At 42.8% G+C, this 23,704-nt stretch overlaps 1 protein-coding gene across 1 annotated transcript in view; it reads left to right on the top strand.

Annotated features, from left to right (window-relative positions):
- The window catches only part of fam234a (family with sequence similarity 234 member A), a 37,224-nt gene extending 13,781 nt beyond the window's left edge, over window positions 1–23,443 (top strand). Inside the window, exons 5-12 of the mRNA XM_080184016.1 lie at window positions 2,148–2,278; window positions 5,013–5,172; window positions 8,403–8,553; window positions 9,150–9,296; window positions 10,927–11,008; window positions 13,334–13,483; window positions 14,898–15,000; window positions 18,949–23,443. Coding sequence (XP_080040142.1) covers window positions 2,148–2,278; window positions 5,013–5,172; window positions 8,403–8,553; window positions 9,150–9,296; window positions 10,927–11,008; window positions 13,334–13,483; window positions 14,898–15,000; window positions 18,949–19,157 — 1,133 coding nt within the window. The 3' untranslated portion in view covers window positions 19,158–23,443. The remainder of the gene's footprint in view (window positions 1–2,147; window positions 2,279–5,012; window positions 5,173–8,402; window positions 8,554–9,149; window positions 9,297–10,926; window positions 11,009–13,333; window positions 13,484–14,897; window positions 15,001–18,948) is intronic.
- The last annotated feature ends 261 nt before the right edge of the window (window positions 23,444–23,704 follow it).

The following is a 23,704-nucleotide window of genomic DNA, read 5'->3' as shown; positions in this document are numbered from 1 at the left end:
GCGTTGCTTTATCTAGAATGTAAGAGAAAATGGATACTTAGACCATCAGTGAGATGTTACAGAGGAGGACTGTGATGTGTGTGGGTCCAAAGCTAGAAGTTACAAATGTAGGAGGTTATGAGACTCAGCTTGAAGTTTTTGAGGTACAAGAGTACTGGCAAAAATAAGTCAGTCCGTCAATTAAAAGAACAGTGCTTATGTTTTATTAGCTTCTGATTTATCAATGAGCGAGAGTGACTGGAGGAGGTGTGATTTGCTTTGACTGTCTATTAAGCAGCTTAATGATTTGAATCAGGTCTTGGCCACTGAAATGTTTCTCAATCTGACTCCTGAAACAAGCACCCTTCACTGAAAGGCGCAGATTGAGATTACCTGTCGTTCCAAGTGTTAGAACTCATGGATACGCTATAGAATAATAAGGTATTGGGCAGTACGGACCTGCTCTTGAATGTAAAATGCCCGGACTGCTTATTGGAATGTAATTTGTAGGAGCGCTGGGTGTGCGTCAGGTGATAGTAGGAATGGGACTGTCGCAAGGGAAAGAAAGAATGAAAGACTTGCGTTTATATACTGCCTTTCATAACCACCAGATTTCCCTGTGCTTTACAGTCATTGAAGTACTTTTGAAGTGTAGTCGCTGTTGGGGTGTAGGAAACAGCAATCAATTTGTGTACAGCAGGCTCCCACAAACAAGAGTGCGATTTTGATTATGTAATTTGTTTTCTCCGCTGTTGATTGAGATTAAATATTGACCAGGACACCAAGGAGAAATTCCCCGTTCTTCAAAACAGTGCCGTGGGATCGTTGACATGACATGAGCAGGCAGATAGGGTCTCATCTGAAAACTGGCACTTCCAACAATGCGGCACTCCTTCTACTGTAGTGGGGTGTCAACTTGGCCATTTATGATTAGAGATATGCTGCCTCTATTACTTATTATGTGCTATAGGGGAGAAGGAAATAGCCTTTTCTCAGAGACCCCAAATGTTTTCTCTTTGTGGTTCGAGGTGACTGAATGGAGGGAGCGGGGGGGGGGTCAGGAGAAATCAGAGAGTGGGTGGGATGGTGGAGATGGTGCAGTGAGGTTGGAGTCTTGTCTTGTAGGGAGGTGTGAGAGGGGAACGGTCAGGTGCCTGGCCATCCAGAGGGATTGGAGACATGGAGAGGAAGCGGGTGGGATATCAAGGGATAAGGAACATTGGAAGAGGGCGGTGGGCAGTGTGAAATGGGAGTGCCCAAGTGCAAGACTTCCTAAGCCCGGCAGAGGATGGGCAGTAAATGCTGGCGTCACCAGTGACGATGTGGCGATGCCGGCGTCAGAGTGGGGTTAAACACAGTGAGAAGTCTCACAACGCTAGGTTAAAGTCTAACAGGTTAATTTGGTAGCAGAAGTGACACCACATACTGTGAACTGATGTAAACGAAATGCTCTTTACTTATTTTCCTATTCCCGTGATAAATATATCGAGGGTGCTATTTAAAGAATTGTAAACATTTTTCGCAATGGGCAACATCCTTTCCTTAACCAACACCTCAAAATAAATCCACATGACCTGCTCGGCAGTCACACTGCCATTCACAGAAACTTCACCATTTGAAATTCCCTTCACACAAACTCACGACGAAGCAACTAAGAAGTTGTTTTTGAACGTGATACAAATGAATGATGTTAGATCATGGTGGCAGTTTTTTTTAGATTTTCCGCGGTTAAGGTGCATTTATTTTGAACACCAGTTTACTGATTGCTTCTATTTTATTGCCCTTTTTTTTGCCTTGGATCAAAATATAGAAAGTGGAACTGAGTAACGGACAGACTGGAAAAGAGTGGATAATCTAAAAACGTGAAGATTTCAAACGTATCAGTGGCTGGTGATGTTCTTTGGAAAAAAAATCATAGAATTCTACAGTGCAGAAGCAGGCCACTCAGCCCATCAAGTCTGCACTGACCACAATCCCCACCCACAACCCCACTGGGCCCCTTCTCCATAACCCAATATATTTCCTCTAGCTAGTCCCCATGATACTAAGCGGCAATTTAACATGGCCGGTCTACCTAAGCTGCACATCTTTGGACATCTTTGCCAAAAGGCTGTAAGTGCTATTTGATTTTTGTGACCATTTACAATGCCTCTTGTGTTTTATTTCAGGAGAAACGTTGTGGACGTTCAACACTACTTTTGCCGATGACCTTTCTGTGATAGGTCCTGCATTAATACTTCCAGATCTGAATGCTGATGACGTGGCAGATTTTTTGATCTTTTTTACGCCTATTAATCCGGTACGAGAAAGAAACTTCTTCGGCCATTGATCGGTAGTGGCTGTGACACACGACCGTGCCACGATAAAGTTCAAAATGACAGCGATGAGAGTGTTTTTGTAACTTAGAATGTGTTATGTTGCATATTTACAGGCGATGTTTGGAGGACTATGGGGGAAAGAGTGGAGAGTGGGCCTAATTGGCTGTCTCGTTCAAAGACGCAATGGGTCAAATGATTTTCTATTGTTACTACTTCCTTTTAGCAACAATCCTAAATGACCGTAAGACATCGGAGCAGAATTAGGCCACTCGGCCCATCAAGTCTGCTCCGTCGTTCAGTCACGGCTGATATTTTTCTCTTCCCCGTTCTCCTGCCTTTTCCCCGTAACCCCTGACCCCCTTATTCATCAGCAACCTATCTCTCTCTGTCTTAAAGACACTCAATGACCTGGCCTCCACAGTCTTCTGCAGCAAAGAGTTCCACAGATTCACCACTCTCTGGTTGAAGAGATTTCTCCTCATCTGTGTTTAAAAGATCGTCCCTCTAGCCTTTGGTTGTGTCCTCTGGTTGTAGTTTTTCCTCCGAGTGGAAACATCCTCTTCGTGTCCACTCTATCCAGGCCTCACATATCCTGTAAGTTTTAATAAAATCCCCCCCTCGCTCTTCTAAAATGCATATGACTGACCTGGCGTGTGCCTCAACTGTGCTGTTGTTGATAATGCCTTTGCCTCAATATCAGTTTAACCAGTTCAAAAAGATCAAGGAATTTAAGGGCAAAGATTTTAGAAGTAAAACCATCCCCCAAGACGAGCCATATCTTCCTGTCACTATTTAAAAATTTACTATTGGTAGTTTAAAAAAAATTAAGCTGAAATCTTTGGGTGCAAGAACATTAATAGGTCCACTTTCAAAGGTTTTACCAAGAACAAAGAAAATTACAGCGCAGGAACAGGCTCTCCAAGCCTGCACCAACCACGTCGCCCACGTGAACTAAAACCCCCTACCTTTCCGGGAACCATATCCTTCTATTCCCGTCCTGATTACGTATTTGTCAAGACACCCCTTAAAAGTCACTATCGTATCTGTTTCCACTACCTCCCCCGGCAGCGAGTTCCAGACACCCACCGCCCTCTGTGTTTAAAAAAAAACTTGACTCGTACATCTCCTTTAAACCTTATCCCTTGCACCTTAAACCTATGAATTTCTTTTAAATTTACTAAAGAACTGATTACTGTAACACGAGCAAACAACAAAATAGTTTAGTATGTTTTAAAATGCCACGTTCAGTAATTTAAAGAGTTCCTCACGGGTGGTATACAGACAGTGTGATTTAAGATTTTTTTTGTGTTAAGTCTAGGTCCAGCTGCATTAATCATAGTTTACCAAGCTACCATTCTTAAATATATGAAGAATTACTAAAATCAAGGAGATTTAAAAATATTACCTGGTTGGGTTGGTCCATGATGTGGAGTTGCCGGCGTTGGACTGGGGTAAACACAGTAAGAAGTCTCACAACAGCAGGTTTAAGTCCGACCAGTTTATTTGACGGTAATCGCACAAGCTTTCGGAAATGCTGTTCCTTCGTCTCAGGCGTGTGGAAGGCTGTTATCAGAGAAGGGACTTCACATGCCCTTCTGTGATCAGAACCTTCCACACACCTGATGAAGGAACAACATTTCCGAAAGCTTGCGAGATTACTGTCAAATAAACCTGTTGGACTTTCACCTGGTGTTGTGAGACTTCTTACTGTGTCGGTTCATGGCAGATCTTGGGTTCAGCGATGGTGCGACTGAGTTTGAGGGATTAAAAAACACTTCTGCGAATGGGAACAATTTCCAGTGGAATTGCCGGTTGCACCCAAAATGGAAACTGCCTCCCCGAGCCACCACCCACGAGTGGATATGTACCACACTGTGATTGGATATTTGCAGTTTTCTCATTTATCACCATTCCCCATCCCACCCTTGCCTCTCCTTTAGAGAATGAGTTTGATTAGATATGCTGCTCTGAGTGATCTGCATCAACCTGGAGACGGAGTCCCAATTGAACCTAGAGCAGCAGGGGGGCAGTGTGCAGTTTCAGGTTATTCATAAATAAAAACAGAAAACGCTGGATTAACTCAGCAGGTCTGGCAGCATCGATAGAGAAACGCAGTTAACATTTCCAGTCCATTGACCCTACGCAGTAATATCATCGTAGAATATCATTGAATCCCTATGGTACAGAAGGAGGTCATTCGGCTCATTGAGTCTGCACTGACCACAATCCCACCCAAGCCGTATTCCCACAACCCCACCATTTTACCCTACTAATCCTCCTCATGCTAATAGATAATTTAGTATGGCCAATCAACCTAACCTGCACACCTTTGGACTGTGGGAGGAAACCAGAGCACCCGGAGGAAACCCACGCAGACACGGGAAGAATGTGCAAACTCCACACAGACAGTGACCTGAGGCCAGAATTGAACCTTGGACTCTGGCACTGTGAGGCAGCAGCGCTAACCACTGTGTCGCTCAGTGCTCCTACTGTCACCTTTGCTGAGATTGACTTAACGCAAAATCAAGGTTCAAATTTGGGTTCTTGCAAAACGATTGGAGTGATTTTATCCACAGAACTAATAGACTGTTTCCAAATTGTAAGGGAGTTGCTAAAGTTCGATTATACCATAGTTCTAAGCAATTTGTTGTATTTAAAGTTGTATAAACTGCAGAGAATATATGTTTAAAGATACAGTTGTTTTTTTTCTTTCAGGTGAGGTCTGTCAATAAGTTGATTTTGCAGCTCGTGTCTGGAAAGAACGGAGATCCCATTGGTCAGGAGGTGTACTACAACATTACCGAGAGTCTTGTACCTTCCAGTCCACTGATTCACATTACCAATGCTGGTGCCTATTACATTCTCTTTATTGAAGGTAACTGGTATTTGTGTTTGCTTTCCTTCCCCTTCCCTCCTCCTATTTGTCTTTCTCTAAGAGCTATCCTCATTCTCAGATAAATTTTTACATGTGATATGCCCCTCCGTTGCCAAATCACCATTCTCCACGTGAATACAAACAACAAATGTCAGTGGATTCTTTTGCAGTGAGACAATGGCAGTGACGTGAAGACAACCTGATCTTTTTGGAGGGTGAAATAAGACAGAATACGAGGGAAATCGATACCACAAAAATATGCTGACCACATCTTAGGGATGCACTTTGCAGAAATCAGGAAAACGAAACCTGTTCTCGCTGGTTCTTTACCACATCATTGGAAATGGATAAGATTTGTCTACATTGTGATTTGTTTATTTTGTGTTTGTGTTACACAAAGGGGCCAAAAGTCTAAGTTGGAAATGCATCTCCTGATAGTACATATCTTAAAATGGGAAAATTAGCATTGATATAAGTCATTTCAATCAGGAAAGCATCTGACTCTTAAAATGGACGATTCCTGTATGAGGGAAGGCCTGTAGATGATGCAAAAGTTTTTATAAGCAATATAATTAAAGACCATTTGCACAATACGGAGTGACTCAAAGCAGAGGAGAGAGTGGGATTATCTAATTATACAGGATGATTGTAAACAACAAACCTTGGGCAGGATTTTCTGCGCAACCTATCACACCCACCATTGGCAGGCAGCAGAATCTTTTGGTTCTCCCCTGTCATCAATGGGGTTTCCCACTGAATGGACTCCTCGCTGCCAGGAAACCCATAGTATGAGTGCCCCAATTGACAGGACAGGAAGATCCCGCCAGTGTGAACAGCCCAAAAAGTTCTGGCAGTTAGCTATTTTCTGACAAGTGACGTTGCAGGTGAGAATGTAAATGTACCAGAGGAGGACATGAAGAAAATTGTGAGAATTAACTGTAGTAAAGGAACTGCCACTGAAATAATTAGAATTTAAAGTGAGCCATGATCCTTGTATCCTAGACTGCTTAAAAAAAAATCCAAGATATAAACAGGTCAGCCATCCATAAGATTGCAAATTCTCCCTTGGGCTGAACGGTTCGTAATGTAATATCTCTGAGCAAAGAGAAGAATGGCCAAGTATCAATAAATCGTTTGGATTAATGTTAGCAGTGAGAGAGCTTCCATAATCAATTTTTTAACATTAATTTATGGTATGTGGGTGTTACTGACTAGGCCAGTATTTATTGCCATTCCCACTTGTCCTTGAGAAAGTGATGGTGAGCTGCTTTTTGAACCACTGCAGTCCCTGTAGTGTAGGTACACCCACAGTACTGTTATAGAATTCCAGGATTTTGACCCAGTGACTGTATGGAAACAATGCTATACTTCCAAGTCAGGATGGTGTTTGACTTCGAGGGGAAACCTCCTGGTGGTGGTGTTCCCAAGTATCTGCTGCCCTTGTTCTTCCAGGTGGCAGCGGTCATGAGTTTGGCAAGTGCTGCCTACGATAGACACATTGGTGAGTTTCTGCAGTACGTCTTGTAGATGGTACCACTGTTCTCAGTGTTCATCGGTGGTGTTTGTAGAACATGTAGCAATCGAGCAGGCTGCTTTGTCCTGGATGGTGTCGAGCTTCTTGAGTGTTGTTGGAGCTGCACTCATCCAGGCAAGTGGAGAGCATTCCGTCACATTCCTTACTTGTGCCTTGCAGATGATGGCTAGGCTTTGTGGAGTCAGGAGGTGAGTTACTCATTGCAGGATTGCTAACCTCTGACCTGTTCTTCTAGCCGTAGTATGTATATGGCTAGTCCAGTTCAGTTTCTGGTCAACGGTAACCCTCGTTGATAGTGGGGAATTAAGTGATGGTAATGCCGTTGAATGTCAAGGAGAGATGGTTCGATCCTCTCTTGCTGGAGACAATCTTTGATCAGCACTTGTGTGGCGTGAATGTTATAAACCTACTGGGTCATCTTTAAGTCTTGCTGCTCTAAAGAGATAAAGGTCTTTAAGCTTACCTGAGCAGCTGTGGTTCTTCAAGCTCGAAATCGCTCTTGTAAGTGTTCGCTACATCTTTTCCAAGATCGTATTTTTCCTACTATGTGGAGAATTCAACATCCTGATGTTAACTGAACAATCTATCTGTGTTTACATCAAATATACAGCATTGAAACGGGCAATTCGACCCAACCAGTCCATCCAGATGTTTATATTCCATTTGAGCCTCCTCCCATCTTTTCTCACCTACATCTACTGTCATAACAGTCTGTTCCCTTGCCCCTCAAGTGCTTGTCGAAATGCATTGATATTATTCACTCAGCGAGTTCCACGTTCTCAAAGGTGACTCTCTTAAATTGGCGGCCTCAAGACATGCTCTGTCCCAAAAGAGGAAGCATCCTCTCTCTATCCACTCGACCCAATCCTTTCAGGATTTTAAAGGCCTAAGGTATCCCCTTGGCCTTTTTTTTCAGGAGATGGGAGAGCAACCTGATATGAATACCCATAAGCTTATCATCCTTTTCAAATCTTCTCTGCACCCTTCCAGTGCCTCTATATTCTTTTTACTCATACAGCGACCAGAACTGCACTCGGCACTGGTAAGTGTGGCCATCCAAAGTAATTGGATTTTACTTCCAATAGTTACTGGCCTCTATTCTTATTAACAGAATTTACAACCTCACATTTATCTGTGTTTGACAATTATTTAACCATTCTTAAGTTGATTCATGTCTTTTAGTTTGTTCATTCCTTTTCCTTTTGGTTTAAGCAAAATAGTGCTAATAGCTATCGTTCCTTCAGATTGGGCAAGAGCCTTGAATCATCTGTGACCTCTTTGTCTCTCAACTTCCTTCAAACGTTCCTTGTGAATAATGTGTGTATCTGGCGTTGGTCGTACTGAACTGCGTGATTCTGGTTACAGAGTTCATAGAGCATGAAGTGCTTGACATGGAGCATTTGAGGCAGATGTTCAAAAAAGTTTAAAGAACAAATAAACTTGTGAAGCAGAGAAAGATATCGGTCAATGTAGAAAGGGCAGGTTGATGAGATTGGCTGAACAGCTGCACCTTTTGTGGTGAACATTTGTGACATTGTCCGAAGTTGCTGTTTTTATTGCTTGAATGACTCATGTCCTGTTTCAGTGAAACAGATGGACTCCTTACCCTTGCTTTTCTGATATATTAATTAACCTTTGGTTCCCACTCACTGTAGTGTGAAAAAGGAGTAAATAAAACAATTTTCCTAATCCTCAGGAACGGCACAAGGAGCGGCACTGAATGATATTTATATACAAGCGACTGGAACACCACCTGCAGCAGCTAAACCAGATGCTGGATTTCTCAAATCGGACCCCGAGTGGGAGAGAAAGACTGACTCGCTGTCGAGAAAGATAGAACTCCACAGGTAAGTTTGTCTGTGTGTTTCTCCTGTTAAATTACAATATCCCTTCAAAACATCAAACCTCTAATTTATATCAACAGTTTGGGTACTTTAATTCACTTAAATAAATTAGCTTTGTTTGACAAAATTCAAAAATTTTGACTTATCCCTTTTCACAAGGTAGGATCTGACTATCAGTATAATTATTTTAATTATAAACATCAAGCAGTGATTTAGAGCATAATAAAAAATGCCTAAAGGGGTGGCGCAGTAGTTTGCATTGCTGCCTCACTGTCAGGGACCTGGGTTCAATTCCAGTCTTGGGTGACTATCTAAGTGGACTTTGCACATTCTCCCTTTTGTCTGCACGGGTTTCCTCCGGGTTCTCTTCTTTCCTGTCTCAGTCCAAAGAAGTTAGGTGGGTTGGCCGTGCTAAATTGCCTCTTAATGTCAGGGGGATTCGCAGGGTTAATATGTGGTGTTAGACGGATAGGATCTGGGTGGAATTGTTGTTGGTGCAGTCTTGATGGGCCAAATGGCCTCTCTTGCCCTGGAGGGACTCTGTGATTCTATGATTAATCTCTGTATTCTTTAGTTCTCTCGGTTTCTCTCCCATACAGTTCCAGCTCTGCTAAATACCTTCAGAAGGTGCCTGTGCCAGGAACGAGTGCCGGAAACCTGTTAATCAGCACAAGTGACTCAGTTGAGCTTTTGGATGGACAAAGCCTGCAGACCTATTGGCATCACAACATATCTCAAATTCACGGGTATATCTTTTATTTGATCTATAACTAGTAAGTCTACAGCTAGGTGTTTACGGGGGGACAACAGGACCTTTCCAAGTATGGGGTCTTTGCATCCCCGAATTGTGCATGGAGTCAATTTCTTTGCCCTCGTGAACTTATACGACGATGTAATGCAGCCAAGTAATAATAGCGCACTCTCATTTCAATTGAACCAATTAAACTAAATTAAGCAACCTTCTATGTGTGACCCAGATAGGAGAAGAGCATTGTTCGGCAAAATAAAGGACCGTGGGCCGTCCAGTTCACCTTCCACATATCACCAGTCGTATGATACAACTATTATATGAAGACTTGTGTCTTTTCTACCTAGTCCCACTCTTTAGTCCCTCTGAAAGCGGATCGAGTAAACACTTGAACATGAGACCAGGTACGAATGGCTAAGCTGCTTTCTTTCACAGCGAGTGAATATGCAGAGCTATAATTATCATCAAACATACCCGATTCAGTTAGTATAATTTATATTTGCATATTTTGAAACGCGTACACTGCTTCCCCTGCCTTTTGGTGGGTTGTAATTTGACTTACTAACATCGCTGCCCCGCTCATCCGAATTCTGGCAAAAGTTTGTCGTCACGGCTTTCTATTTACAAACTTGACTTCCTGCCTTTTTGTTCCCACATTTGCAACCTGAAGGGTAATTTATACCAGACACCTGCCTTTCAAAGCCCGATTTGAGCCCAGCGTGACGGCTGAGAGCTGTTCATGGATTGCTGAGATAGACTAACAAATTGTTTGCTATTCATTGTTTTTGAGAAACACGTAATCTTAACTCGTTTGCCTTTTAGCTACTCTTTGAACCAGAGTATGCTATTGTTACTTGTCTGCATTACACCTTGTATAAGTACATTTTTTTAAATACGCAAATATAAATTCTACTAACTGAGTATGTTTGGTGATAATTATAGCTCTGCATCTTCACTCGCTGTGAAAGAAAGCAGCTTCGCAATTCATACCTGGTCTCATAATCGAGTGTTTACTTCATCCACTTTCAGAGAGACTAATGAGTGGGACTAGGTACAAAAGTCGCACATCTTCGTATTATAGTTGTATCATATGACTGGTGGTATGGTGGAAGGTGAACTAGATAGTCCGTTGTCTTTTTTGCCTCGCAATCCTATTCTCCTATCTGCCGCACATCCACAAAGTTGCTTAATTTAGCTTAATTGGTTCAACTGGAATAAGAGTGTGCTATCGTTACTTGTCTGCATTACATCATTGTATAAGTTCACAAGGGCAAAGAAACTGACTCAGTGCACAATTTGGGGATGCAAAGGCCGACACTTAGGTCCTATTGTCCCACTGTAAAGACCTAGCTGTTTCGAAGGGTAGCTAAACCAGGTCTTTTCGAAAAGGTGCATATGTTGTTTTAAAACATAATTGTCAAACGTAACTTTTTCTCCTAAATTGCTTTCTGTACAAAAATGGTGGGTCAAATTCCAAAATGCAATTGCCATTGTTTATTATTCCTTTTTGTTTTGTTAAGCTTTGTTTTCGTGTGATTAATGAAAAGAAATTTGTTTTGCAAGGCAGAGCTTTAGTACGCAGCATTTATTACCAAAAATAACATTTAAATAACATGTTTATTTTTTAGTGCACCATTGTTTGGATACTTTAACAAGGATGATGTTTATGACTTTCTAATTGAAGACTTCATTGAAAAGAACAGAAAGAAGGTTTGATATCTAAATCCTTCCAGAAACTGTCACTTGACTCATTAATTTGAATGTCTTGGGCTATGATATTTTAATTATGTGACTTTATTTAGAATTCAGTAGTGGTCGAGAAGGGGGTTTTATCTTGTCTTGGGTGCTTCATGTTGTAAATCGATAATGTAGTTTTCCGTAAAATAGGTTCTTGATGGGCAGATCCTAGGATTTTCTCTATTGAAAGGAAGAAATATTTTAATAAAGACGAGTAACTGAGCCAGAGATCTGTCTCATGTGCACCCTCCACGTGACTTTCCTCCTGCAGTCCAAAGATGTGCAGGTTGGGTGCGTCGATCACACTAAATTGCCCCTTAGTGTCCAAAGGTGTCCAGGTTAGTGTTAGAGTGTAACCAGTGACAAATTCGTGTTGGATGTAATGTGACCAATGGGAACAAGATGTAAGGGGCAGCTGACCCAGCTAAACATGGCACCAATCACACAGTGATATAACAGTCAGCTGACCAACTGATTCACGAGAAATAAGGAATTCTGTAGAATCGTGGGATGCTTGTCGTGGGCCGGGGCAAGGCCCCAAGTTTAGAGTAAGATTTTTTTTGGACAGCCTTTATTTTTAAGTTGCAGTAAGTTTTGTTGTTGTTTCATTTGCTGCATTTTGAAGAGTTTCTTCTGAAGAAACAGTTGGAGGGATTAGCCATGGTATATATGTGGCTATGGGGATAGGGCATGGGAGAGGGCTGGTAATATACTCTGTCAGAGTTGGTGCAGACTAAATGGGCGCATTACCTACATCTGCAGTGATGTAACGAGCAGTGGCCTGGGAGCAGTTGACCTGCATTCCTGTTCATCTGACTGACAAGATGAATGTTAGATGTGAAAAATGGTTATTTTGTTGTAAAAGGTAGATGGACTGGTGCTCATTCTATGCAAAAACCACTCGTAAGCATTTGATGCAAGTTGTTTAAGTATTAGTTCAGCGAAAACAGAAAATGCTGGAAAATCTCAGCAGGTCTGGAGCAAGGACAGAGATGGACAGTCATCCAGATTTGGCCCACTGCATTGCTCAATCGGCGTAACGAGCTACGAAGATACCACACGAGACTTTTATACCGGCCGCAAACCGGTCCCATACCAAAAGCCATCTTCCTGGTTTTGCTGCCGCGAAGCCAATTAAGGTTATAACGGAAGTGCCGATAACGTGCCCAGCGTGACTCTGTCTGGCCTCACGATCGTTTCTCGTTGGCCAGACATGACGGCCGTGCCGGGGAGAACCCGAGGCCATTAAAGCCCCTGGGTGATGGGAGACATAGGTAGACAGTGCCCATTTGGCAGTGCCCACCTGGTATCCTGGCACGACCCGCAGAGTACCATAACAGTGCCAAGGGGGTGGAACCTGAGTGGGGGTGGGATTACAGCCTGGGAGGAGGGAGGAAGCAAGGTGGGGAGCACTGCGGGGAGGGGGGAGGAGCTCCGCAGTGGGTATACATGCAGCGGGTGCTGCGGAGGGGGTGTGGGTTGCGAAAGGGATCATGACTCATTGAGAGGGTCCCAATGTTGGTGACCGTATTGCCATAAGGGGGGGTTACACTGCCACTGACGATTGCGGCAGGGTGGGTGGCAGAAGGTCTCTGTGTGGCAACGGAACGCAGTGGCAAGCAGTCTACAGCTGGCTTCCCCGGCAAGCTTAGGTTCTCTCCGACCGCCAAAAGAATTTACGGAATGTGGGAAAATTGCGTGGGGTAGCTCACCCAAACGACCAGAATGGAACACTCAATTCTTCAGACTTTGACGGCACTCGGGGCTTGGTCTTAAGCTGGTGAGGTCCGGCGAGAGGTGAAAAATCAGGTTCACGCCTGGGATTGATGTTTGGTGTGACAACCGGGATGGGGAGCTGATACCTCCCAATGTACTGTGTGTACACAGTGCACTGGGGGATGGGAGATCTGTGCAGTGGGCCCCGAGAGCTCAGCAGCTACTTTCCCAGCGAGAATAGGCTCTGCGCACACACCTCCCTACTGGCGAGAATCGTGTCTGGGCTCTTTTTTTCCTAAATGCCATACCTAAAAAATCGCCGTGATTCTCTCCTGTTTTCACACTTGTTTGGCACTTGAGTTTTTTTTTGTTAATTTGTAAATGTTGGCAACTTTGCGCCCCTTAACTCTGTCCCTGTCTCTACAGACGCTGTCCCTTGCTGAGATTTTCCAGCATTTTCTTTCTTTCAAATTCAAGCGTCTGCAGTAATTTGATTTTGTGCTTACAACTACTAGTTTGAGTTGGGTTATTTTTATGTTTTCGCTGAGAAGCATGAATATGTGTGACTGATTTGCTCTGCAGGTTACGATCGTGGATGGTAAAAATGGCAAGATACTGTGGGAGGAAGATTTAATATTCAGAAAAAACTGTCCAAACCCATCCTCTATCAACACTGTGTCCCAATCAACTTTTCTGTTCTGGGGTGAACTTCCAACACTTGCCAATAGTTCTGTAAGTCTGTCGTTTGATACTGGTAAAACAATGTTTTTGTGACATTTGGATTTGATCCTAAATAAAATCTGAATATCTTTCAGCAAGAAAAGCCTCGTTAAATTAGTGCCAGTGGGGTGTTAAAACAGAAATGTTCAGTTAACGTTAAGGGCACAGTGGTTAGCACTGCTGCCTCTCAGCGTCAGGGACCCGGATTTGATTCCCGGCTTGGATGACTGTCCGCGTGGATTTTGCACATTCTCCCCGTGTCTCTATGGGTTTCAACCAAGCGCTCCAGTTTCCTCCTCCACACCAAAGATGTAGAGGTTAAGTGGATCGGCTGTGCTAAATGCGCAGGGTTACGGAGAAAAGATAGGTGTGGGCCTCAGTCAGACGCTCCTTGGAGAGTTGGTGTAGACTCGATGGGCCAAACGGCCGCCTTCTGCACTGTAGGGAGTCTGCGGCGCAAATTGACGTAGCTGCCCAGAATGTTTTGATTCAAACTTAAGTAGGATTCTGCTCACAAAAGATTGAAATTCACATTTGATATTAGGAGAACACATATGTCTGTAATCTGGGAGTTGCTGATTGATGTAGCACTTCGTGTATGCAGCTTGCTACACTATGTGCAGTTTTTTAACCTGAACATTCAGCAAAAGGTGTTTCTCATTCAGAGCTGACTGACAGATTCGTACAGTGCAGAAAATGTCTTTTGGCCCTCGGAGTCTGCACCGACAATAACGACCACGAAAGTCGGGAGAATCCCATTTTCCAGCACTTGTCCCGTATCCTTGAATTTGCTGATATTTCAAGTGCACATCCAAATATTTTTTAAAGTTTGTAAGGTTTCCCACCCCCGCTACCTTCCCGGGCAGTGCATTCCAGATTCCTATCACCCTCTGAGTGACTTTTTTTTGAGTGGACACAGGCTTAAACAACAAGTCAGCTTGACTTTATTAAAATCAGAAACTATTTCTTATACCACACATGTTTATCACTGGCAATATTTTATTTTCTTTCAAGCATTAGTTGTAGAGTTAGTAAAACTACCACGTGTGGTAAGGGGGAGAATAATATGCCAGGTAAAAAAAAAAAATCCAAGGGTGAAGAACTAAATTGCTTTCATGAGCTCAGTCTTCACTTGGAAACCACCCCCTCATGTCTGTGGGGCGTGGATTTGAATAAGGTTTGACTGACACTCCCAACCTGCCACCGGGATGCCGTCTCCAGGCGACAGTCAGGGTTTATCCGCATCCTAATCCATCTCCACTAGAATCGGAAAGTTTAACCCATCGTTCCGTGCTGATGTTTCTCTTCGAATGAGCCACATATTCCAATCCCAGTTTTTTTTCCATAAACCTATTACTGTTATTCCTCTTGTAAACCAATAATTTATTGGTGCTGTATGTTTTAATCGCTTTTTTTTACTATTCAGGCACCTGAAGATTTAAGACATTATCTCTACATGGTTCACCCGTCGCACCCAAACATCGTTCTGGAACTAAAAAACAGTACTGAGAACGTGCTTGCCTATACAAGTAAGTTACGTTACAGTGGATCATCAGTTGCCGGTAAACTTAATTTCATGACAATTCTCAGATGAATCGGGCACGATCCTAAAAATGTTTGCTTAGGTTACATATTAACCTCTGTCCTCAAACATTTACTGACTTGGCAGTTCCCACAAGAGCTGCATTCGTAAAGGCGTCACTGAGGTATAACAGACCAAAACGTTCTTGGAAATTATCAAAAATATGTAGTAGGTTCAGCCAAAGTAGCAGCAGTGACATGGCCGTTAGCTGCAGCCCTTGGGAGCAGAGAAGAGAAAATTTGGTCGCTGTTCCCGATTACTTTCCAAAAGCATTTTGCAAAAAGTCTGCATTTTCAGTGATACCCATGTTAGTGACAAGTCTCTGAGTCTCCAATATCATCCAGAGAATACCTTAATCAGATTTATCTATATTAAATAAAGAATAGTTAAGGAGGGAATCATTGGAAGCCATGATACAAATCAGAAAGTGCAACACCGGTTCACGTAAATGTTTCCATAAGAACTAGGAGCAGGAGTAGGCCATCTGACTTCTCCACCATTCGATAAGATCACGGCTTATCTTTTCACGGATTCAGCTCCACTTAGCCGGCACTCACCATAATCCTTCACCGTTCAAAAATTTGTCTACCCTTGCCTCTAAAACATTCAATGAGGTAGCCTCAGCTGCTTCACTGGGCAGGGAATTCCACAGATTCACAACCCTTTGGGTGAATAAGTTCCTCCTCAGCTCAATCCTAAATCTGCTCCCCCTTATTTTGAGGCCATGCCCCCCAGGTCTAGTTTCACCTGCCCGTGGAAGCAATCTCCCTGCTTCTAATCTTTTCCCTTCATAATCTTACACATGGTCAGTGGATAGGCATATGGAAAACATTGGAATAGTTTAGGTTCGAGGTTCACTAGATTGGTTCCGCTGGTCGGCGCGACATCGAGGGCCGAAGGGCCTGTACTGCGCTGTAATGTTCTATGTTCTATTTCTATAAGATTTCCCCTCGTTCTACTGAATTCCAACGACTACAGTCCCAGTCTACTCAGTCTCTTGTCATAAGCCAACCCTTTCAACTTCAGAATTGACCTGGTGAATCTCCTCTGCACCCTCTCCAGTGCCAGTATGTCGTTTCTCAACTAAGGAGACTAAAACTGTACACAGTACTCCAAGGGTGGCCTCACCAGCACCTTACACAGCTGCAACGTAACTTTGCTGTTTTAAGCTCCATCCCTCTAGCAATAAAGGAAAAAATTCCATTTGCCTTCTTAATTATCTGCTGCACCTGCAAACCAACTTTCTGTGATTCATGCGCAAGGACACCCAGGTCCCTCTGCACAGCAGCATGCTGCATTTTTTTTATCATTTAAATCAAAGTCCAATTTGCTGTTATTCCTACCAAAATGGATGACTTCACATTTACCAACATTGTATTCCATCTGCCAGGCCCTCGCCCAATCCCTTAGACTATCTATATCCCTTTGCAGACTTTCAGCGTCTTCTGCACACTTCACTGTGCCGCTCACCTTAGTATCATCTACGAATATTTACACGCTACAATTGGTCCCCAACTCCAAATCATTTCTGTGAATTGGAAACGATTGCGATCCCAACACTGATCCCTGAGGCACACCACTAGTCACTGATCGCCAACCAGAAAAACACCCATTTACCCCCACCGTTGGCATTCTGTTAGTTAACCAATCCGCTATCGATGCTAATACATTACCAGTAAAACTATGCACCTTTATAAGATAAAGGTAGGGCATCTTGCCAGATGCCTTCTAGAAATCCAGGTACACCACACCCATGGGTTCCCCATTGTGACCGCGCACGTAATATTCTCAAAGAATTCCACCAAATTAGTCAAACGTGACCTTCCCTCCATGAACCCACGCTGCGTCTTCCCAATGGGGCAATTTATATCCAGATGTCTTGCTATTATTTCCTCGATAATAGATCCAAGCATTTTCCCTACTACAGAAGTTAAGCTCACCGGCCTATAGTTACCAGTCTTTTGTCTACCTCCTCCTTTAAACGGTGACATCACATTTGCAGTTTTCCAATCTACGGGAACCATCCCAGAATCCAGCGAATTTTGATAAATTACCACGAGTACATTTGCTTATTCCCCTACCATTCTTTTAGTTCCCTGGAATGCATTCCATCAGGGTCAGGAGACTTGTCTACCTTTAGACCTGTTAGCTTGCCCAACTCTACCTCTTTAGTAATAATAGTTTCTAGGTTCTCAGCTGCCGTTGCCTTCTTGTCAATTTTTGGCATGTTATTTGTGTCTTGCACCGTGAAGACCGACCCAAAATACTCGTTCAATGCCTCAGTCACTTCCTCATTTCCAGTTATTGTAACATCCCCCTTCTCATCCTCTCAAGGACCAGTGTTTACTTCAGCCACTCTTTTTCATTTTATATATTTGTAGAAATTTTTGCTATTTGTTTTTATGTTGTGAGCTAATTTACTCTCATAATTCATCTTACTTTTCTTTATAGCTTTTTTCATGGCTTTCTGTTGACCTTTTCAAAAATTCCCAATCCTCTAGTTTCCCACTAATCTTTGCCACTCTGTGTGCGTTTTCTTTCAATTTGATACCCTCCTTCATTTCCTTCGATATCCGTGGCCGATTACCTCTTTTTCTACAGTCCTTCCTTATCGCTGATATATACTTTTGCCGAGCACTGTAAAAAAAAATCATTTTGAAAGTCCTCCACCGTTCCTCGATTGCCCCACTATAAAGTTTTTGCTCCCACTCTAGGTTAGCCGACTCTTCCCTCATCCCATCGTAGCCTCCTTTGTTTAAGCACAAGACACTGATATTGGATTTAACCTTCTCGCGCTCGGTCTGTATTTTAAATTCTACCGTACCGTGATTGCTTCTTCCAAGAGGATCCCTAACTGCAAGATCATTAATTGTTCCCATCTCATTACACAGGATCAGATCTAGGATAGCTTGCTCCCTTGTCAATTCCATTACATACTGTTCAAGGAAGCTGTCACTAACAACTCCACTCGATCGTGGTCCAGTCCCTCAGGACCAAGTTAAAATCTGCCGATCAACCCATGAACGTCGTTCAGTTCTTCCCTCAGTGACTGTTAAGTAGGGCTGTCCATTATCTCTGAAGTGTCGTTAGTCACGTCACCGTGGTTTGAATATTGAGTGAGGGAGGATCGTGTGACAGGCAGGCTCATTAATAACACGTAAATTCACCAAAATGTGGTTAATTGAAGAGCGGGAACCTCGTTACGTCACCAGCGAAGGGTGGGGAAAATCAGGAAATAAGCTTTCACCAGCACGTATCTCGCTTCCGACTCTGGAGAGATTTTTGCACCCGTGTCGCCACTTGCAGGGAACGCAGGTGCAAAATCACCTCGATGTCTGTCTTCCTCTCTCGACCAGTTCATCTCCCTCAAAGAATCTTCTTAATTTTGCCTTCCTCCCCTGACTTTCACCCCTCCCACCACCACCTCTCACAAATACAAGGAGTGATCTCTGCAGAGCCCAGTTCCTGAAGATTATTAAATTAGGCATCATATAGGGAGAGGATTTCCTTCCCCTGTGAGTACAAGGTTAACTCTGGTCTGCAATAAATGTCCTGGTTAAGTTTAACTACAGCCGCCCAACGAGAAACATTGTCAAATGGGTGTCTACCCTGTTTGTGTCAGGCAGATGAGCCGAAAATGACCCTCATACCTTCTGTCAACTGATAAAGAATACTCTTAACGGTAGCCATACAAAATATGTATAAAAATAGGTTGATAGATTGAGATCAAATGAAAGTCAACAGTCAAAAATTGGAGGAAAGAAAGTGTGCAAAATTAATGAATTTAAAGTGTATGTAATTATCACATACATCAAAATGACATTTAAGTAACAGTGGTACGTAATAACAATGCCTCAAAGAGAAGAATACAACATTATCGTACATTCTATTGCAGCTACCTTATTTGAACAAAGTAGACACGCTTGCAATGTTGTCCTGACGGGGCAACCTATAGGGAGCAAACCAGGACCACTGACCATCAGCAAACAAAAATTGAAGGATGCCATCTCTTTGAGTACAGTTCGACATCTAAACCGAGAGCACGAGGACTTCAGCGATGACGAAATTAAGGACCATTTCTATAGAATGAGATACAGCAGCTAATGGTAAATGGGTAAAAACTCCGCAAACAAAAGTGCTTCTCTGTTTATTACTAAACATACGTGTACATAATTTTTTTTGTTTTCTTTCTTGCGGGCCAAAAAACATCTACTCGCGTGAATGTTGTATTTTGAAGACTGTTCACGATTAAACCTTCTGGCTTCAGAGTTTCACCGAACAATTAGCTTTCAAAAGAGCAGATCCAAAGTTGCTATTAAAACATAAAACAAAAGCGGAATATAAATAGACCACGCTCCCTAGTAACTATTACAGCCGTACTTAGCTAGCCTTCGTTAGCTTATTGCATTGAGCAAACTGTAGCCTTTTCTATGACTTTATTAATTCGATCAAAAGTTTTTTTAATTTCAAGCATTTTGCCTCGCATTTGATTTGAAAAGCATTTTACTGATCGCGTGGCTTGAATGCAGAAGGTACAACTTTAATCGCTCTAACTCATTTTTCCTATTAGAAACACAACTGAAGCGTTCGTTTATTTATTTGTAGAAATTATGTTTGCCCCAAGAAAACCGCAAAGCTCTTGTGCAACATTTCAGTCATTTGAATTAAATTTTAAGCTACCTCTCTAACTAATCCCTATTTGTTCAGGAGTGTGAATATTATCTGAAATTTATATTATTTGGGAAAGAAGTGACCCTATCTGAGAATAGTTCAATACTTGCACTAACGGCGATACTGGACACTCGGGTGCAATATTTCAGTTCGTACGTTTGCCGGAGCTGTGGGCATCATTTATATGCAATAGTATCCCTTTACTGAGACAGGGTATTAAAAAAAATCTCGAACGAGTTTACAACAAGAAGAATGCGTTGGAAAAGAAAGTCTGTGCAACCTCTGAGTTAAAACGTTAATTATTAATTAGTCAAATTATGTGCACCCGTTCAAAATCATTCCCCTCCACTCTGGTACACGAGCCTCCCGTCCAGCCCGTTTCTCACACTTCCCGTTCCTTTTCCCTCTTTCCCAGAATTGCGATAGGGTCTCTCTCTGTCTGCACGTCGCACCCGGCTAACCTCCGCACGCAAAAGATCATCCTCCGGCACGATGACACCATCAACCACAAAGGATTGTTCTCTCTGTGACACTCTGGTCCACTCAATAAGCAGTTATTGGGAGGGGGGCGTGCGGAGGGGAGGAATAGTGCGACAGCCATCGGGCGCGATCTCGCAGCCCGTTCACACCACACTGGCGCTGCAGCGAACGTGGAGAATGTTGAGCCCGGCCTAAACACCGGATGGGAAAATCCCGCTCGCAGGAACGGTTGAAAAATTCCGGCCAATATATTTTTATTCAGTATATTTGAATTATGCCAGCGAGAACTGTTATGAAGTGTACACGTTGATATTATTTAGAGGGTAGCTAAAAATGTAGCTGGGTTATATTTTATTCGACTGCTCCCAAAAAAACCTCATTTTCTGCAGCAGAGGAAGGTAATGGTGCAGCAGTGTTGTTGCAGGACTCCCAAGCAATGCTCCAAAACGCAGTTAACCGTGGAGCCAGCTACTCCAATGTCCATTTAGTTGGAGCTTTCCTGAGTCCTGCGGACCTGGGTCAGCAACCATTATATGTCCCAACTGCAGCGGAAACCTGATTTAAATATTAGAATCCCAACTCTCCAAGATGGCTCACAGGACCCTGTCGTAACACGAGTGGCAAGTGTGGAGACGTTAATAAGTTTGAAATTTCTCTGTTTTAATTCTCTCACTCTCAAAGACGCTGACTTTTCCATATTTCTTTTCCCTTTGTTATACTTCAGTTTCACTAACCAAAGATTTTGAGCCAATCAGAGTGAGAACCTTTGAATGTTTATTACCACGTTGCCATGTGGTTATACAATACAGAAGTATAGATTTGAAAGGAATGAAGCCACAGTGTATATTTTTGTGGACTGTGTTGGGAAGCGTGGACACTGTGAGAGTGCTTTAAAATAAAGAACAAACTATAGGGCAATGGGTCTGAAATATTGGCCACATCTGCTATGGAGAACACTAAGAAGTTAGGTCCAGAATGTTATCATGGAGTTCTATGAAATGCGGTCATATATTTTGCACTTGTATTTATGGTCAATTTTAATGTAGTAAAGCTGTCCAGCCATTTTTCTTTAAATCATCTCTGAATTTGACATATGGACACATGCACGTAGACGCTGCGTATTTCCAACCTTTTCTATTTTTAAATTTTTATTTCCAATATTCAGTTTTTCTTTTCATCTCATCTCAGTGTAAACAAATACTAATTATTTTAAGACACAGGCTGGAATTCTCCGATTTTTGTTTGCCCTGTCACCGCGAAAATGAGAGACTTGAGCGCTCGGCGGAGCGGGCGAGGTCGGACAATTTCAGGATCACCGTTGACCAACGAACAAAAGAACGCTGCACTTTATTCCGAGTCTATACAATAATGAATATGGTGCGCAGACTAAAATCAAGTCCCCACAGCACACAATGCATTATTCCAGATAACAATTAAATACCTACTGCTTGCTGCCGCCTCCAGATATTCAGTATTAATAGAGAAAGTGAGTAATACAGAAGTGTTATCGTAGGACCCCTGCGAGGAGTCCAGTCGGCCCGTCGAGTCTGCACTGACTCTCCGACAGGGTATTTTACCGAGGTCCTTTTCCCCCGTCCACGTAACCCCACACACTCCCCATGGCTAATCCACCTAATTCACACATCTTGGGACACTCGGGGACAATTTCGCATAGCCAATCCACCTAATCTGCACGTCTCTCTCAGACTTTACAGAAACCCACGCAGACACGAGGAGAATGTGCAAACCCCACACAGAGAGCGACCTAAGCTGGGAATTGAACCCAGGTCCTTGGTGCTGTGAGGTGGCAGTGCTAAGCACTGTGCCACCGGGTAGGAGAAGCTGATGTAAATTAGATAATACTTGGGGGAAAAATAAGTTATATTATTAAATTTGGTAGCTTAATCCATATGTGGAAGGGGAGATCGGAGGAACCAGGGAACTGACACTTTTGTTGTCGTTTAAACATCTGTTGTTCATCGCTGTCCCAGCTTTGTAAGCTGTTGAAAATGTGCTCAATGATTTTCTGGGTACGGGCATCGTACAGATCACGTTGGAGCTTTGTGGGGGCGCGTTATCGCGGGTGAGGAGTCTGGCGCAATTAGCGCTGGCCCAAAGGCCCTTTTGGTTTTCCAGCTACTATGCCTGGTTAGCTTATCTAATTAAGTATTTAAATGTATTTTGTCAATTTCAAGCCAGATTATCCGTGCTCCTGGGATTTTCCGACCCTCGAGCACAGCGGGAACCGGACAAGTATCACTCACGGTCTCCGCAAACCAAGACCAGGTATCGTAGCCGTGATGGGGGGCTCAGAGGTCAGTGATCCTGCTCTTTCTGAAGTTAGTTTTGATCTGTACAAGACTGATAGAAATGGCTAAAGTTTTGCAATTTAAAACACTTAATTCGTTTGATTAAACGGGCAGCACGGTGGCCAAGTGGTTAGCGCTGCTGCCTCACAGCGCCAGGGACCCGGGTTCAATTCCCAGCTTGGATCACTGTCTGTGCGGAGTCTGCACGTTCTCCCCGTGTCTGCGTGAGTTTCCTCCCACAGTCTGATAGACGTGCCGGTTTGGTGCATTAGCCGTGCAAAATTCTCCCTCAGCGTACCCGAACAGGTGCCGGCGTGCGGTGATTTTCACAATAACTTCATTGCAGTGTTAAGTCTGCCTATTTGTGACTGTAATGAATAAACTTAACTTTTAAAAAAAACTTAAACTCAAAACTTAAATAAACCAGGTCAAAGCCTGGTAAATTGAGTCAAAACTTAACCGAGAAGCAGAAGGAGAGTATTAATACATAGGAATATAAAAATCAGAAAACTAACTTAATAGAATTTGCAAAAAATATTGACATCTGTGAAGTGCCGAAAATGATTTCAGATTGTATTCCTCCTCATAAGGGATTTTATATCTACGCAAAGAGTATCAGTTGCTTTGACGGGATAACGACTTTAGGTTAATGGTTTATTTTCCTCAATGTGTGTATTTAATGTTTTGATTTTTAAAGTGACATGTTATTCTATTGTCCCTGTATTAAAATCGATTGTGAATTGAGGTGCTTACTCTTTAGATGCCTTGCTTTTATAAGGCTGCGTGTTCAAATTTATACGTATGTCTTTTTTCCTGTACTTTGCACTGTTTTTCCAAACTTTTACAATGAAACTTTTGTTCAAAGATTGAATGTGGTGGAAAGTGTGGTAAGTGTTTGTAATGTGGCTCATAATAAATATTTCTGTCTCATCCTGCAATACATTCTGTGCGCTGTTGTAACCACGCAGAGGCAAATGATCATTTTGTGACCTCTGAATTTGAGTTTGAATTCCAATTGAAATAAATCGATTCAGGTACTTTCATTACGCTTAAACCAATCGGCAAATGTATAAAATATACGCAAGCTCACATTTATGCAAACGTACCTTGCAAAGATGTGCAGGTTAGGCGGATTGGCCATGATAAATTGCCCCTTAACGTCACGGGGATTAGGAGGGTAAATATGTGAGG

The sequence above is a fragment of the Carcharhinus amblyrhynchos genome, unplaced genomic scaffold (genome assembly GCF_965287045.1).
Source record: "Carcharhinus amblyrhynchos unplaced genomic scaffold, sCarAmb.v2.hapA scaffold_519, whole genome shotgun sequence".
NCBI classification, from domain to species: domain Eukaryota; kingdom Metazoa; phylum Chordata; class Chondrichthyes; order Carcharhiniformes; family Carcharhinidae; genus Carcharhinus; species Carcharhinus amblyrhynchos.
Note: the sequence above shows the minus strand (reverse complement) of the source record. Positions and strands in the feature narration are given on the sequence as shown.